Below are 14,492 nucleotides of genomic sequence, written 5' to 3'. Positions count from 1 at the left end.
CTGAGAACTGCAGTAATGGCTGAGATTGGTCCCTCTTCACCTGGGGAGGGTGTCAAAAATTCATGATGGTTAATTTTAGTCCAACTTAGTACCCTTTATATCTTTATACTAGTCCCTGTTTTCCCCTTTTATGAAAAAGAATGACCATGTGCTACATGGGGATATTTTAACGCTTCGGAAGGAAATCAGATAAACTACTTACTTAGAAATTAGATAGCAAAATTTAGAACACATCAGACATGCCATGAATTAGTCATTTTGGTGTCCTATGTGTAGAAATACAATTTAATATCTGAGATAAGGTCTCAGGGTACTCCAGATCATGCAAGACAGCAGAAGGGAAACTTGCCTGCTAAATAGGAACGTTTGCACAATTGTGCAGCAACTGAAGAGTGGATTAAAGCAGATTTAATGGGTTTCAGCTTTTTCCTCCCTGGCTTGAAGTCAATACCAGGGTAACAGAAGAGCAGAGAGCCCAACATTAATGAAACTAGCACTGGATGCCATAAGTTATTCCTGGACTAATGATGAGAAATGAGCTGTTTCATTTCTGAGGGATTATTTATTTTAAAAAATGAATGGGGAGAGGGGAGAATTCTGGCATTGGTAAAATGAGGGTCCTGGAGAAAGTAACTCCCAGTTTCTAATTGCTGTTTTACTTTCCACTGGTATATTTGTAACTGAGTTGTCTTTGAAAGGCATCCTTATACCTCCAGATGGAAAGGAAAGCAATGATGCTATTACAGCATCCTCTAGCAAAACCCTGTCAGCTAGAACAGGACAGTTCCAGTCTTGCTTTTAATCATTGAATAGAATCATAGAGTAGATCGGGTTAGAAGGGACCTTAAAGATCATCTAGTTTTAACCCGCCTGCATGGGCAGGAACACCTTCCACTAGACCAGGCTGCTCAAGGCCCCATCCAACCTGGCCTTGAACACTTCCAGGGAGGGGCATCCACAACTTGCTTGGGCAGCCTGTGCCAGTGTCTCACCATCCTCACAGGAAAGAATTTCTTCCTAATGTCTAACCTAAATCTCCCCTCTTCGAGTTTTAAACCATTTCCCCTTTTCCTGTCACTACACGCTCCTGTAAAAAGCCGTACTCCAGCTTTCTTGTAGCCCCCCCCAGGCTGAACAACCCCAATTTCCTCAGCCTGTCTCCATACAGGAGCTGCTCCAGCCCTCTGGTCATTTTAGTGGCTCTCCTCTGGACACATTCCAGGAGCTCTGTGTCCTTGTGTTGGGGACTCCAGGTGGAGTCTCAGAAGAGCAGAGTGGAGGGGGAGAGTCTGTGTCCTTTCTGTCCTTTTCAATCTCCACCTTATTTCTTCCTCTTTTTTTTTTTTTTTTTTCTGTTTCTTTTTACTGGTCGGTACTCCATAAGTCTCTGAGCAGCAAAGCTAAAAGCAAACATATCCTAGCAAAATAAGTAAGATTTTGAAGTAGGTAGTTAGGCACACATGGTGTGTCTGTGTTTCTTCTCCAGCAAGGTTGGTAATCAAGAATGAATCTGAAAGGATGAAGTTACCCTTTCTCCCTCTTTTTTGCTGCCTTGGTTTTAAAAACACATGCACAAAATACATCTCAGGCAGTGAGAGTTGACACTATCACTACCATTTCTAGCCTACAACCACCATTTCCAGGCTACATCACTGACTTCCCTACAGAAACTCCAGTAGGGCAGCTAATACTAAATAGAAGATTTGAAAGGCTTCTCCTAACTGCTCTGTACAGCTGAACAAAAGGAGGTCACTAGTATATTAGAATAGTAATCAGATCATTAATATCAGTTTAAAAAAATATTACGGTTTAAAAAAAATATTACGAAAGCTTTATCCATTGCTATTGCTAAAAGAAAGAAAACTGTTTTCACACTTAATTTTATTGCAGGATCTGCTGAGCTATCATCTCTAAATACCTGTTTTTCAGGAGTATTTATAACTGGCATTTTTTTTGCTTGTGTTGCCTTTCAGAAATCATCGTTATATTCCCAAATAAATGTGTTGTCAGATCTGTAATTTCTGCATATGTAGCTGTTTATTTCCCTCAAAAGGACCTTTTTAAGTTTACACTTTTGAACAGCTGTGCTTCCTATAATAATACTCCATTTCAATCTGGCATGTTTTTTTCTTGATGATCTATCTATCATTCTGTATCCTTGTTCTTCTAGGAGAGAAGGTTGCACATGTACATAGTTTACTGCCAAAACAAACCAAAGTCTGAGCACATTGTCTCGGAGTACATTGATACATTTTTTGAGGTAGGTTCCTGAAGAAAGAAAGTTATATGGAAGATGAATGGTGTGTGCAGTGATGCCTTGTCAGATCTGTTGACCAAAATAGAGAAACAAAAAAAAAACCAAAACAGACAGCACACATCATTGTTATTGTTGTAAGTTATTTCTTTCCATTTCTGTTCCAATTTCTCAAGTCTGATAAAGGCTTCCAGAGATGTATTAATCTCTAGGGGATGAAAACTAAAGTCTACATTTAAGATACTAATTAATCAGTAGAGTTTCATACTTACTAGTCCCTAGCCCATGAAGTTAATAGTGCATTTTATATATGAAGTGGCAGTTTTGAATATGCAAAGATCACTGTCAAAAATACACTATATAAAACTTGTGATGGAAAAATAAATTTCAGCATACAATCTTAAAAAAAACCCAATACATGGAAGGTTCTTGGAGGGGGGGGCGAAAGCTGATATGGGTAAGAGGGAGGACTCTAGCTGTTGCTAATTTAACATTAGATTATACACTTGACTTTTGCCAGTTTCTGGTTTGATAGCCACTAATAGTAATTGGTCCTATGATGTTTTTAACTCAATGAAACAAAGTAGTTTCTAATAAAAAAAACAAACAAAATACTTGGTTTATGACCCTTAGGATCTAAAGCAGCGCCTCGGCCACAGACTGCAGCTCACAGACTTGCTAATAAAACCTGTCCAGAGAATTATGAAATACCAGCTGTTACTAAAGGTAAAGTGATGTTGACATGGATAATTTAATACAGGTGTTAACTGATACATTTTCTTTTGAAAACATTGCTGATGCTCTTCTGCACTCTTCACAAACAATCCAGATTTGTAAGCAATGTAATATGATTATTTCTGAGTATATTCAAGGAGTTACAAAAATTGCAGTAAATGGCTTAGGCAGAATTTTATTCTCTCTTTATATAGTTAAAGACCAGAGGAACTCACGTCAGTGACAGGGAAATGTTTAGAATTTTTACCAATGTCATAGGAAGGGAAGAGATATCTTCCAACCAGTTTCAGATGTGAATGTGGTATGTTGCTGGGACTGAACCCAGCTTTCCCATCTACATCTGCAAACAATTTAATATCACATAAATGTTTCCTAAAGAGCAATCCCGTGTGTATCATAGTGGTCATTGCCTTAATACATGTTCTTGTATGATGTAAATCAAAATAGTGAATAAGTCTTAAAGAGGGGGAAGCACTGTAGCAAGAAGCTTTAAAAAGAGAATTTTTCTAGGTATCTTCTGCAGTCTTTCTTTGGCAGAGGATATCAAATTCAGGTTTTCTAAGATTTGTCTTTGCTGACAAATGAGAACTCACAGTATTTTTTTTTCCTTTTTTAGGACTTCCTCAAATATTCTAAAAAAGCTAACCTTGACACAACAGAACTAGAGGTACTTGAGACATTCTCTCTTAGTGATTTGAACATTCTTTACTCTGAACTTTGCTTGTTTTGACAGTCTCCTTCTTTTTGTCATCTTTTTCAGAATGTGATTATGATGTGTTTACTTTTCACATTTGTGTTCTAAAGCAACCATAGCAAATGAAACAAGGTTCTATTCTGCTGACTCACTTGGAAAATAAAGCTTTGACTTTTTATTTTTTTTGAACAGAGGGCTGTAGAGGTCATGTGTATAGTACCAAAACGGTGTAATGACATGATGAATGTTGGCCGCCTGCAAGGATTTGATGTAAGTTGGCTGGGATTTTGCTTAGAGTTTTGGTCAGGTTGTCTACAAATTAACCATTAGTGCTGTGGGGAGAAATGGGGTAGGGTGCTCCCTCACTATCTAGTCAGCTGGTGCAAAAAGCAGTGAATTAAAAAGTCAAGTCTTAGCCAAGGACTTTGTCCTGAGAAACTTTACCTGTTGTGTCAGTCATGCGAGGTGACTCCTTCTGCAAAACCTAGGAAGCTGTGGTGTTACTACACGTCTTGTACTGACTAATGACTTGCAAAGTAGTGAAGTAATCAGTTATTAGCAGGTGGGCAGACCTGACTTGAGCAGTGGAGACAAAGGAGGAGTTGCTGAGGTCAGTAAAAGTACCAGAGGCAACTGTAACCCTTCTTGTTTCGCTAAGTCTAGAAGAGATGGAAATTGGCTGGTAAAGCAGTATGCATCAGCCAGATCATAGCCACACAGTCTGCTTGCAAAGCCCTTTCTGCTCTGTGATGCAGGTATGAATTTGAATTCTTCCCCTTTTCAACATCCTGGAAGGCACTGGAATAGTTTGAGTTACTGTGGGAGCTACTGAGAAAAGAGAGATGAAAAGCCTTAGTGTTACAAGCCTCAAACTACAGTATGAGTTGAGAAGGGTGGATTGATTTTTTTTTTCTTTGTTTTTTGAGAAAGCACACAAGAAAGTCTTGTGTGTAAGAGGATCAATTAATACCTAGTGGTCAGCAACTGTCAGAAATCAGCAAAGACACAGAACTATTTTGACATAAGCATCTGCTCAAAAAAGATGATTGGGGAAAGAAATTAAGAACTGCACTAAATGGATTTCTGCTTGCCTCTGTGTTTAGGGTAAAATTGTAGCCCAGGGTAAGCTCCTGCTCCAGGACACATTCTTGGTTACAGACCAGGACACAGGACTTCTGCCGCGCTGCAAGGAGAGACGGGTTTTCCTGTTTGAGCAGATTGTTATTTTCAGTGAGCTGCTAGATAAAAAGAAAGGTTTCTCCATGCCCGGATTCTTGTTTAAAAACAGCATCAAGGTAACTGTTGTGTGAGAGTCTTTGTGTGCCCTGCATAAGCTCTGCTGAGGTAACAGTTTCTGATTCAGTGTGGAGTCACTAGTGACATGTAGATGAGCAATGGTACAGCTCAGTGAGGTGCCAGCCATTTCCTCAGATTGCTTCCTACCAAATTTGTGCTCGCTCTGATGATAAATGGAAATCTTTAGATCCCAGTGCTCTCATTCTTCCCTCACGAAGCATGCCAAAACGGGTGTTCTTATACAAAGCTGGACAAGCATTCACAGTTTATTCTTCAGGCTTGTGCTGTATTTATACCACATTGGAAAGGTATTGCAAATTAAGATCGTGTCTTTGTGTCCCTTCTTTAAAGTTTCAGCTGAAAACAGTCCAAATGTGTAGGTAACATCTTTAAGTAGTGCCACCTTAGACATCTTAGCTCTTCTCCAGTCAGATCCCTCAAATAAAAAAGTGTTTGCTTCCACTTCAAGCCTTCACTGAAACAAAAACTATTGATATTAGTGCCCCCCAGCCCTTCTTGTGAAGCATTTTGGGTGGACCCTGCTTTCCTTTAATTCAGCTCGGTGCTTTGCTTGCCATCTGAGCATCTTGTTCCAAAGCAGTGCTGTGTCTGCAGCAGAGGTTTTCAGTGTGAGCCAGTGGTAGAGCTCCATAGCTCTGAACCATAGCAGGTTCAGCATTTTAATTAAGAAAAAGTGAGAGTGAGAGCTGATGGAGAACATTAGGCCGTACTGACCAGCTGGAGATTGTTCAGGTACAGTGTATAAGCTGTACACTAATCTGTAGTTTACCATAAGTCTTCATTTCATATTACTATTTTATGGAAAGAAAGGATGTTAATCATCTTAAGGTCTCACTTTGATCTTCTAAGAAAGATGTTTTAGAGGCATGTTTCTCATAAATTAGATGAAGTAAATTCTCCTTTTTTTCCATGAAGGTGAGTTGCCTTTCCCTGGAGGAAAATGTGGACAGCGATCCATGTAAATTTGCACTAACATCAAGGACGGGCGATGTCACGGAGACCTTTATTTTGCATTCCGCCAGTCCAGGAGTCCGCCAGTTGTGGATCCATGAAATTAACCAAATTTTGGAAAACCAGCGCAACTTTTTAAATGGTAAATTATTTCCTCTCACTGGGTGTTCATAATAAAAAAATGTATCCTCTCTCATCTGTTTTTCCTTGGCTTTGAAAGGTTTTGCAAGTTGCCTTTTGCCTGAGCTAATATAGAACAGTTGGGGGATATGTGCTGCAGTTCTGCTTCAGAACAGATGCTAGGATTTATTATAAGAGTGATAGTCTTGAACTGACGTGGTGTTCTTGGTGAAATTTTCCAAATGTTTAGTAGGAGTGAATCAAGATTGGTACCATCAGTTGAGGTGGAGAGCTCGTTGTGCCCCTTTTAAGTAAATGCATGCCTTTAAAGACGAAACCCCAGTGGAATGCTAAGCATTTATTAAGAATATGTTTTGCTTGTGTTACTTCTGTTGCCAGTGTTTTCACATCTTACTGTGGCAAAAACATTCAGGTTCTGCAGGAGAAAAGTAGAAAACAGTGATGTCTGCTGTGACACTAGACAGTTCTTGCTGTATTTTCATTTCCATTGGTTCCATCTATGTTTGCTCGGGTTTTTTTGAAATGTTGTAATGGATGGAAAAAGAAGTTGAGAATTCAGATTGACACCTGTTTTTTCTCAGTTTGGCTGCTAAATGACAATGTGATTCTAGAGGAAATCATTTCTCCTGGGGTTCAGATTTTTCATCTTTAACAGAGGTACATATAGCAGGTCATGAAGGTGGGATGTAGAAAAGTGATTTGAGGTCCATGGCGTGACCAGCACCACTAAGGCAATTTATCTTGTTTGAACAGCACTCCCCTTTTGCTAGTAAACATGTCTGGTTTAAACTGTTCCTGTTCCCTTCCTTGCCCCCCTTTCCCTGATCACATCCCCTCCCACCCCCATTACAGCCTTGACGTCCCCCATCGAGTACCAGAGGAACCACAGCAGTGGTGGAGGCGGCAGCGGGAGCAGCAGCGGTAACAGCAGCGGCCCCAGCAGCTGTAGTGGCATCCCCAGCTCCAGCCGTAGCCGGCCATCCCGGATCCCCCAGCCTGTCAGACACCATTCCCCAGTCCTGGTCTCCTCTGCAGCCTCGGCCCAAGCAGAGGCAGACAAGATGTCAGGTACGTCCATTCACAATCTCTCCCTGCCACACTACAACACCTCCTTAGAAAGTGGCCTGAGCCAGCCAGACAGGCACCCTCCCAATGCAGAACTGGATGGTCCTCAGAGAGAAGCTGAGCAGATTCCCAAGATGAAAGTTATTGAAAGTCCCAGGAAGACAGCTGGAAGCATTTCTGGCTCAACTGATGGAGTCCAGAAAGACTCACGTGGGAGCTCAGAGGACAGTCGCTCGAGGAACAGCATAGGATCTCTGACGCTTGGAAAGCCAAGGCCGGGAGCCATCTCACCATTGAACTCTCCTCTCTCCACGACTTTCCCTTCTCCTTTTGGCAAAGAAGCTTTTCCACCCAGCAGCCCCCTGCAGAAGGGCTCCTTTTGGAGCTCCATCCCAGCATCCCCCGCCAGCCGCCCTGGCTCCTTCACTTTCCCTGGGGACAATGACTCCCTCCAGCGGCAGGTCCACCGCCACTCTTCACACAGCAAGGACACAGACCGCATGAGCACATGCTCCTCGACCAGCGAGCAGTCAGTTCACTCCACCCAGAGTAATGGGGTAAGAGCGGAGCACATCTGTCCTGCAAGCTCTTCTATAACCTTCCCATGCTGCCTTTCTGCGTGTTACCATCATTCTCCGTACTAACTTCTGGCTCTCCGGTGCTGCACTGCTCTGAAATAATCAACTGTTCAAGTATCTTCTGCACATTAAAAAAAAAAAAACCAAGCAGAATTATCTACCTCTCTGTGTATGTATACATACAAACGTGGATATGTATACAGACACAAAAGCAACTCCTAACATTAGATGCGATTTCTGCCTCTGCTGAAAGCATAGATCACTAGGCTATTATTACTAACTTGCTCTTCCTGCTTTTTATCGTCTCTAATTTGAAGGCACATAATTAACATGCTGAAGTGTGGCAGCCAGAGCACCTTGGGGTATGCATTGCAGCCAGCACTTAAATCTGACTTTGAGATTTTGGCAGATTGCCTTGGGGCTTTTTTCTCTTTCACGCACAAATCCGCCACCAGTATCCTGTTGAGTTTAAACTACGTGGAGACATCTACAGTGCATTCCCAGGGCAGCTTGACTTTTATTTTGTATTACTTCATTTTTCCCCTTCTCCTTTCAACCTTAGCTGATGTACAAGTTTCTCTTTTTAAATCCTGTGTCTGGTCAAGGAAGCTTCCTGCAGTCCACTCAAAATACTCCAACAAAACCTAGCTAAAATAATCCTCCTTCTACTCCAGCCAATACAAATAGCTGCTCCACTTGTCCTTTCTGCTTTATAAGAAGAACTTGTTTGGGGCATCTGGAGACTCAACCTCTTAGTATTCCCTTGGTTTGTTTGTGCGGAAAGCTGGGGTATCAACAGAATTCACATTCTCTGTGATAACATCCACCAGGAAATGCCATACAGCAATCACAGGGGCACGTGCAAATATAAGGCAGACATTTCAAGGCACTTGCCACGGATGTGGTAGGCAGGCTATGGTGCCTTTCTTTTTGAACTCGGGTTTGATTTTTCTCTAAGTGTTGTGTTCATGAATGTCTGTTTTTCTGCTCTCTCACAAATGTATGCAATACCAGTTGCAAATCATCTAACTTGCCAGGCCTTTTTTAATGCATGCATTTCTTTATAAGCAGTTTAACACAGAGACCTTTCCTGACTTCTTAGTTCTTACACTTTTATAGTAGTTTCAGAAGAAAACATTATGCTTTGCATGTATCATATTTTTTATTCCAATCTTCTTTCAGCTTTTGATTTGATTTAGCTCTGTCTTGTGTTTACCTTCAGTTTTGCAAAATGTAATGATCATATAATATCTGGGATGCCCGGAATATTTTGCCATTACTGCACAGCATATGAATTAAGATGTTGGTACTTTTTATAAGTAGCAAAGACTTGCATAGTGTTAATCGGTGTTCTCCCATTAAAGAAAGAGAGAGGGCAAGGCAGGATGGCACTCAGTTTTTAAAACACTTTAGTTTGTTACTATCTTGGAAAAGACACCATTGCTTAGTCTTATCTTGCTATAAAACATTAGTTATATTTAAAAGCATGCCTTCTGCTTCACAACTGTCTTTCAGTTTGGTAATTGAGATAGGTCATAACTCTTTATAACCTCATTTCTAAACCATACTTCATCAGGATTTCACACCATGAGTCAACAGGCTAGAGAAAAGAGAGTGTGAAGATTTATTTTGATTTAACCATTTATGTGTGTATTTACATGCACATATGGTTATAGTTGGTTACTTTCAGAAAAGTTACTTTGTAGAAAAAGGTTTTGCTAGTGTTTCAGGAATACAGGGGCAGAAATTTAGACTTTTTTTGTAAATTCTTCTCTGATCCCATAGTTGATCTCAGTGATGACCAGCAGAACTTGCAGTAGAAAAACATGAACTGTGCAAGAATAATTACTTGCTCTCAAGGCAAAAGAAAAGTCTGTTTTTCTGTGGTGAGAATAAATTCTCATAATAACCCATTCATGAGAATGTTTGTCACTTTGTGGTTACCAGACACTTGTTTATTTAACACAGTTATCTGCCCTTGTTGAAAATTAAGAACTATTTGGAGTTCAATATGATCCTTCAAGATTTAATTATTAAAAAGAAATGTTGTGTTACCAAAAGGTCAGTTCTGCAGTTACACAAACTCTGCTGAATTCTAAGAAAGTATATTCAGGAACAGTGTGTGGGGCAATGTTTGGGGCTTAGGTTGGTTTTGCAACTTCAGACTTCCCTTCCTCTCCCCCTCTAAGCCTAACAAAAGGGGTTAACAAAAGCAGCTTTTTCTGAATAATGTTTTTCATATAGCTAAAAGAACCTAGCATCTTGTCATCTTACTTTAAACAATCACTGAAAATGAGACTGATTTTTTTGTTCTACTATTCCCAGTTTGCTTGAGTCATGGAAGGGGCTTGTTAGTACAAAAGAGCCTGCAAACTGTCCTCTAAGCTGGATAAAATGAGTTCTCCCACTGGAAAAAGAGCATCTGGAATTAAACATAAATATCCTTTAGCAGAGGGTACACAGGGTTAGAGCATTCTCTTAGTGGTAGCATTTGCTTCATCATCCTAGTAGGGGAAAAAAATACATGAATTAACTTGAATCACCCACTTGAATAAAACAGTCCAGGTAGAATAAAATGTACAGAGTCACTGGAAACTCAAGAATCAGTGTGCTGAACCTCAGAGACACTGTCAAAAGCCTATTTTGTTCTTTTGTACTTTGTCATGTACTGTGTTTAGAAGGCTGGTGTCAGAGATCTGACAAAGAGTGCTTGAAAAGACTATATTTATTTTTCATTGTTTGAACTTCCTGTGTTTATGAAGTAAATTCTTGACCTATTATGATTTTGAAACCGCACCTATAAGACCATGATAAACAGTCATACCTGCTGTACTGTAGTTTTCTTGACTGATAAAAGTGTGAGGTTCAGTGTTTGAGCTTGAAAGGAAGACAAGCTGAGATCTGTGTATAAACTGACTCTTAGTTAAAAGAAGTGATTTGGAGTAAAAGTAATGGCAAGAATTTTCTGCAGCAGCTGTATGTGAAGGTATTAGAAAAAAAAATTAATATGCACAAGATAAATAGATGCAGGCAGCTTTACAAGAGAAATCATGGCTCTTCTCTTTGACTACATTTTAAGTTGTGTGGATTCTGCAGGTTATGCAGCAGGCCAAGAACAGCCTGCCTTCTTCATGAGCTTTAAACTTGATTCTTTTTTTCCCCCCCTTTCTTCCCGATTCCAATTGACACTTTCAGAGTGAAAGTAGCAGCAGTAGCAATATCTCCACCATGCTGGTGACACACGATTACACGGCAGTGAAGGAGGATGAGATAAATGTCTACCAAGGAGAGGTCGTGCAGATTCTAGCCAGCAACCAACAGAACATGTTTTTGGTGTTCAGAGCCGCCACTGATCAGTGCCCTGCAGCCGAGGGCTGGATTCCCGGCTATGTCTTGGGGCATACCAGTGCAGTCATCATTGACAACCCTGATGGAACCATCAAGTGAGTACCTGGATGGGTGTAGAAGGGGGAGGAGAACCTTTTAAACCAAAACTTGATATGATCTTTGGGAAGAAAAATGAACTTGAGGCAGAATAAGTATTTGAGAGGTCCCTTAGCAAATTTCAAAATAGATGGAGCCCGGAAGCACATATTCATTATTAAAAATCTGTAGTAGTGCAATCTTACAGGAAAAGATGATGAAAGAATGCATGATCTAAGAGCAGCAGTAGCTAATGGTGTATTTAATGGAATCAGTTATCAGGCTTGACACTTTTGTTTAGGGAAACAGTCAGGGAATGTTTGTTCCAAGTGAAATGAGTTTTCAGAGTTCCTACATCTCTACTTTGAGCCACAAAGCTATTGAAAAATTTGAGCTCTCTCAAATCTGCAATGGGAGAAATTACATCCAAGTTCTTCAGAGTCAAGCTCTATGTAAAAACTGTATATGCTGTATTTGTCCCAGATTTAATACTGATCATTGCACAGTTTGATTGACAGTTTATATTTTGATTTAGAAAGCTTACCACTCAAGCAGTGACCTCAAGAAATACTGAACTACAGGCTAATCTTATTAAGTTGTTTACAGTTTTAATCAAGGTTGTTTACAGTTGTAATCAGTCTGCTATGGAATACTTAAAAGTATTTCATTTCAGGATTCTTTTTAATACAATGACAAAAGTGTTTTATATACTTTTTCAATACTGTGTCAAACTAGAGAGTATAACACCTAACCTGGGATTGAAAAAAAATGGATCAAAATTTAATCTTGTGTTTTCAGGAAGTCAACGTCTTGGCACACAGCACTCCGTTTAAGGAAGAAATCTGAGAAAAAAGATAAAGACGGCAAAAGGGAAGGCAAGCTAGAAAATGGTTACCGCAAATCCCGAGAAGGACTTGCCAACAAGGTTTCTGTAAAGGTAAATGTTACAAACACATAGTAGTTTATGAAGGGAGCTATGCTGAGATATTTTTAAAAATAACTTCTGTCAGACCATGGAAGAATGGTCACAGGGCCACAGTGGTTTTAATGGACAGTGTTTGCCAAATCTCAAACCAGGAAGGCACAATGCCGGAGCCTGTAAGCGTGATGTAGCATAAGGTTACTGCAGAAAGAGAAAACTGATGCACAAATTACAATGTTCACAAACCATCTCTGTGCTGTTTTCTACCATTTTGTAATTTCTTATAATTGTATAAGGGCGTTAATTCTTCAATTTTTCCTTTCTAGCTTCTCAACCCCAATTACATTTATGATGGTAAGTTGCTTTAATTTTTACAAGTCACAGTAAATATAATTTGATTAGAACATGGCTGATTTTGTTTAAATTTTCTTGGCATGAATTCTGTCAGAAACAGAGTGTTTTCCATCAAAATATACATAGGTTCTCTTTTGGATAAAGCAGACAGACAGCTAATGCAGTACATTGTACGTATTTTTGAAGATGCAAGGAACACAGTTTTGTTCACAACGCCAAGGACCATATGACATGTTGTTCAGAAAGCTGTTCATTCTCTACTACAGTTGCATGGAGAATGTATGGAAGTTGGGCCTTGCTGAATTGGCAAAATAACAAGGGCAAGAGTTGGAGACCTGCTTGATTTTTAATCTTGCACCCTAGGGAACATTCAGGGCCTCTCCAGTGCAGAAACTGGTCAGGACAAAGTTTGTAGCCTCTGTGGTGAGAGCCAAGCTGGGTTTTATCTTAATACACAGAACCAAACTTTGGTTTGCCTGTCTGCAAAAAGGGAAACCACTGCAGTGCCTCAGCCAATGAGCAAAGTGTTTTGTATTCCCTTTTGCAAACGTAGCTGGATATAAAATAGCTTGGCTGAGCAATAGTTTTCCCTGTGTGGTTCCCTCAGTTTGCCGTAAATAGGGTGTTTGGTTCATGACAGAGCAGTGGTGATGTGTTCACATTCATGCAGAGGAAAATTCACTATCCCTGCAGAGACCCAGCAGGTGGTCTCACCATGGATGTGTTCCAAGGGTAGAGGGATAGATGCACCTTGGAAATTTGAGTACTATACTAATAGAAGACAGAGTGCAAGGAATAGAAGAGCAGATGTATTAATTTCAGTTGACCTAATGCCATTAATATTCTTTTTCCAGTTCCCCCAGAGTTTATAATTCCATTGAGTGAGGTAACATGTGAGACAGGAGAGACCATCGTGCTTAGGTGTAAAGTCTGTGGTCGGCCCAAGGCTTCAGTTACTTGGAAGGGTCCTGATCATAACACACTGAGCAATGATGGTCATCACAGCATTTCGTACAGGTACAGTAATGTGTGTAATGTTCAACAGGAACTGCTAAAACAATTTCTTTCCTATGTGCAACCTTGGTGCAGGATTGCTTTTTGACTTTGAGGCACAAAGGTAGGGTTGTCCTCAGACAGGAATATTTCAGCTGGCATTTTCTGGGAATGTTGTGTAACTTAGGTATATGATTGAGGTGCTCAAATGTCATATTCAGTTAATTCTTTTTAAAAAAAGGAAAAAATTAGATAGTGCTTCTCGTTAGCTATTGCAGAAGCTATTGTGGTTCTGTCACACTGACCAAGTACTTGAACCAGAGCAGTATGTTGTGACAAGCCATCTGCCAATCCCTTATTTCCATTAGTAGCATACCATCATTTTTGAGGCAAATGACTGCTTTCAGATCACATTACAGTATTTTGTAAAGAAAAAAGCCTCTGGGTCCTGCTGATATGGCACTGTCCCTGTATTCATTATTGAAGCTTTGCAATGATACAGCTTAACAGACTAACTAGTACCTAAAGCACTTGATTAATCAGAGAAATTGCTGTGTTTTGCTGATGTGGATCTGCATGTTAGAAAAGTTTTATTTTTTTCTGAAAATGCATTCTTCTGTATATACAAAATGTTGCTTAATAAGTAACTTCAGTATGTCTTATTTATGAATTATGCTTTCAATTCTGAATGAGGGTTTTTTCTGTGAAAACTTTCCTCATTAATTGATAGAAGAGTGTGTCATCTTAGAGATTATGCAGTATAGCCCAACTTACCTGCAAACTTGGTGGTATGTTATACTGTTCTTATTTACCTGCTGCTTTTTCCATTCCACTGGTTATATTTTTTATGGGAGACAGAGGCATTGTGGCAGCTCTACTACTGCTCCAGGACCATTGTGAGAAAGGAGTAAGAGTTAGATTCAGTAGGTATAAGTTGCTGTGATCCATTCCTGTTGCAGAATTCCATTCAGTAATTCATGTTGGCTGTGGCTAAGAAATTTTTAGAAATTATAATCGTGAAATGTTCTTTGAGCTGGGGGAGAGGCATCATCATCTTATGTTCTT

The 14,492-nt window shown here is 39.9% G+C and overlaps 1 protein-coding gene across 4 annotated transcripts in view; it reads left to right on the top strand.

Moving 5' to 3' along the window:
- Positions 1 to 14,492, top strand: part of TRIO (trio Rho guanine nucleotide exchange factor) — a 246,764-nt gene that overhangs the window by 224,242 nt on the left and 8,030 nt on the right. For 3 of the 4 annotated variants that reach the window (XM_071736663.1, XM_071736660.1, XM_071736662.1), the window contains 11 exons: positions 2,171 to 2,260; positions 2,888 to 2,980; positions 3,606 to 3,656; positions 3,876 to 3,953; positions 4,787 to 4,978; positions 5,916 to 6,093; positions 6,945 to 7,714; positions 10,931 to 11,178; positions 11,957 to 12,095; positions 12,407 to 12,434; positions 13,289 to 13,451. In XM_071736663.1, the coding sequence (XP_071592764.1) occupies positions 2,171 to 2,260; positions 2,888 to 2,980; positions 3,606 to 3,656; positions 3,876 to 3,953; positions 4,787 to 4,978; positions 5,916 to 6,093; positions 6,945 to 7,714; positions 10,931 to 11,178; positions 11,957 to 12,095; positions 12,407 to 12,434; positions 13,289 to 13,451 (2,030 nt within the window). Of the gene's footprint in view, positions 1 to 2,170; positions 2,261 to 2,887; positions 2,981 to 3,605; positions 3,657 to 3,875; positions 3,954 to 4,786; positions 4,979 to 5,915; positions 6,094 to 6,944; positions 7,715 to 10,930; positions 11,179 to 11,956; positions 12,096 to 12,406; positions 12,435 to 13,288; positions 13,452 to 14,492 lie in introns of those variants that run through there. The other variant, XM_071736664.1, reaches the window with a different exon arrangement.

The sequence above is a fragment of the Heliangelus exortis genome, chromosome 2 (genome assembly GCF_036169615.1).
Source record: "Heliangelus exortis chromosome 2, bHelExo1.hap1, whole genome shotgun sequence".
Taxonomy (NCBI): domain Eukaryota; kingdom Metazoa; phylum Chordata; class Aves; order Apodiformes; family Trochilidae; genus Heliangelus; species Heliangelus exortis.
Note: the sequence above shows the minus strand (reverse complement) of the source record. Positions and strands in the feature narration are given on the sequence as shown.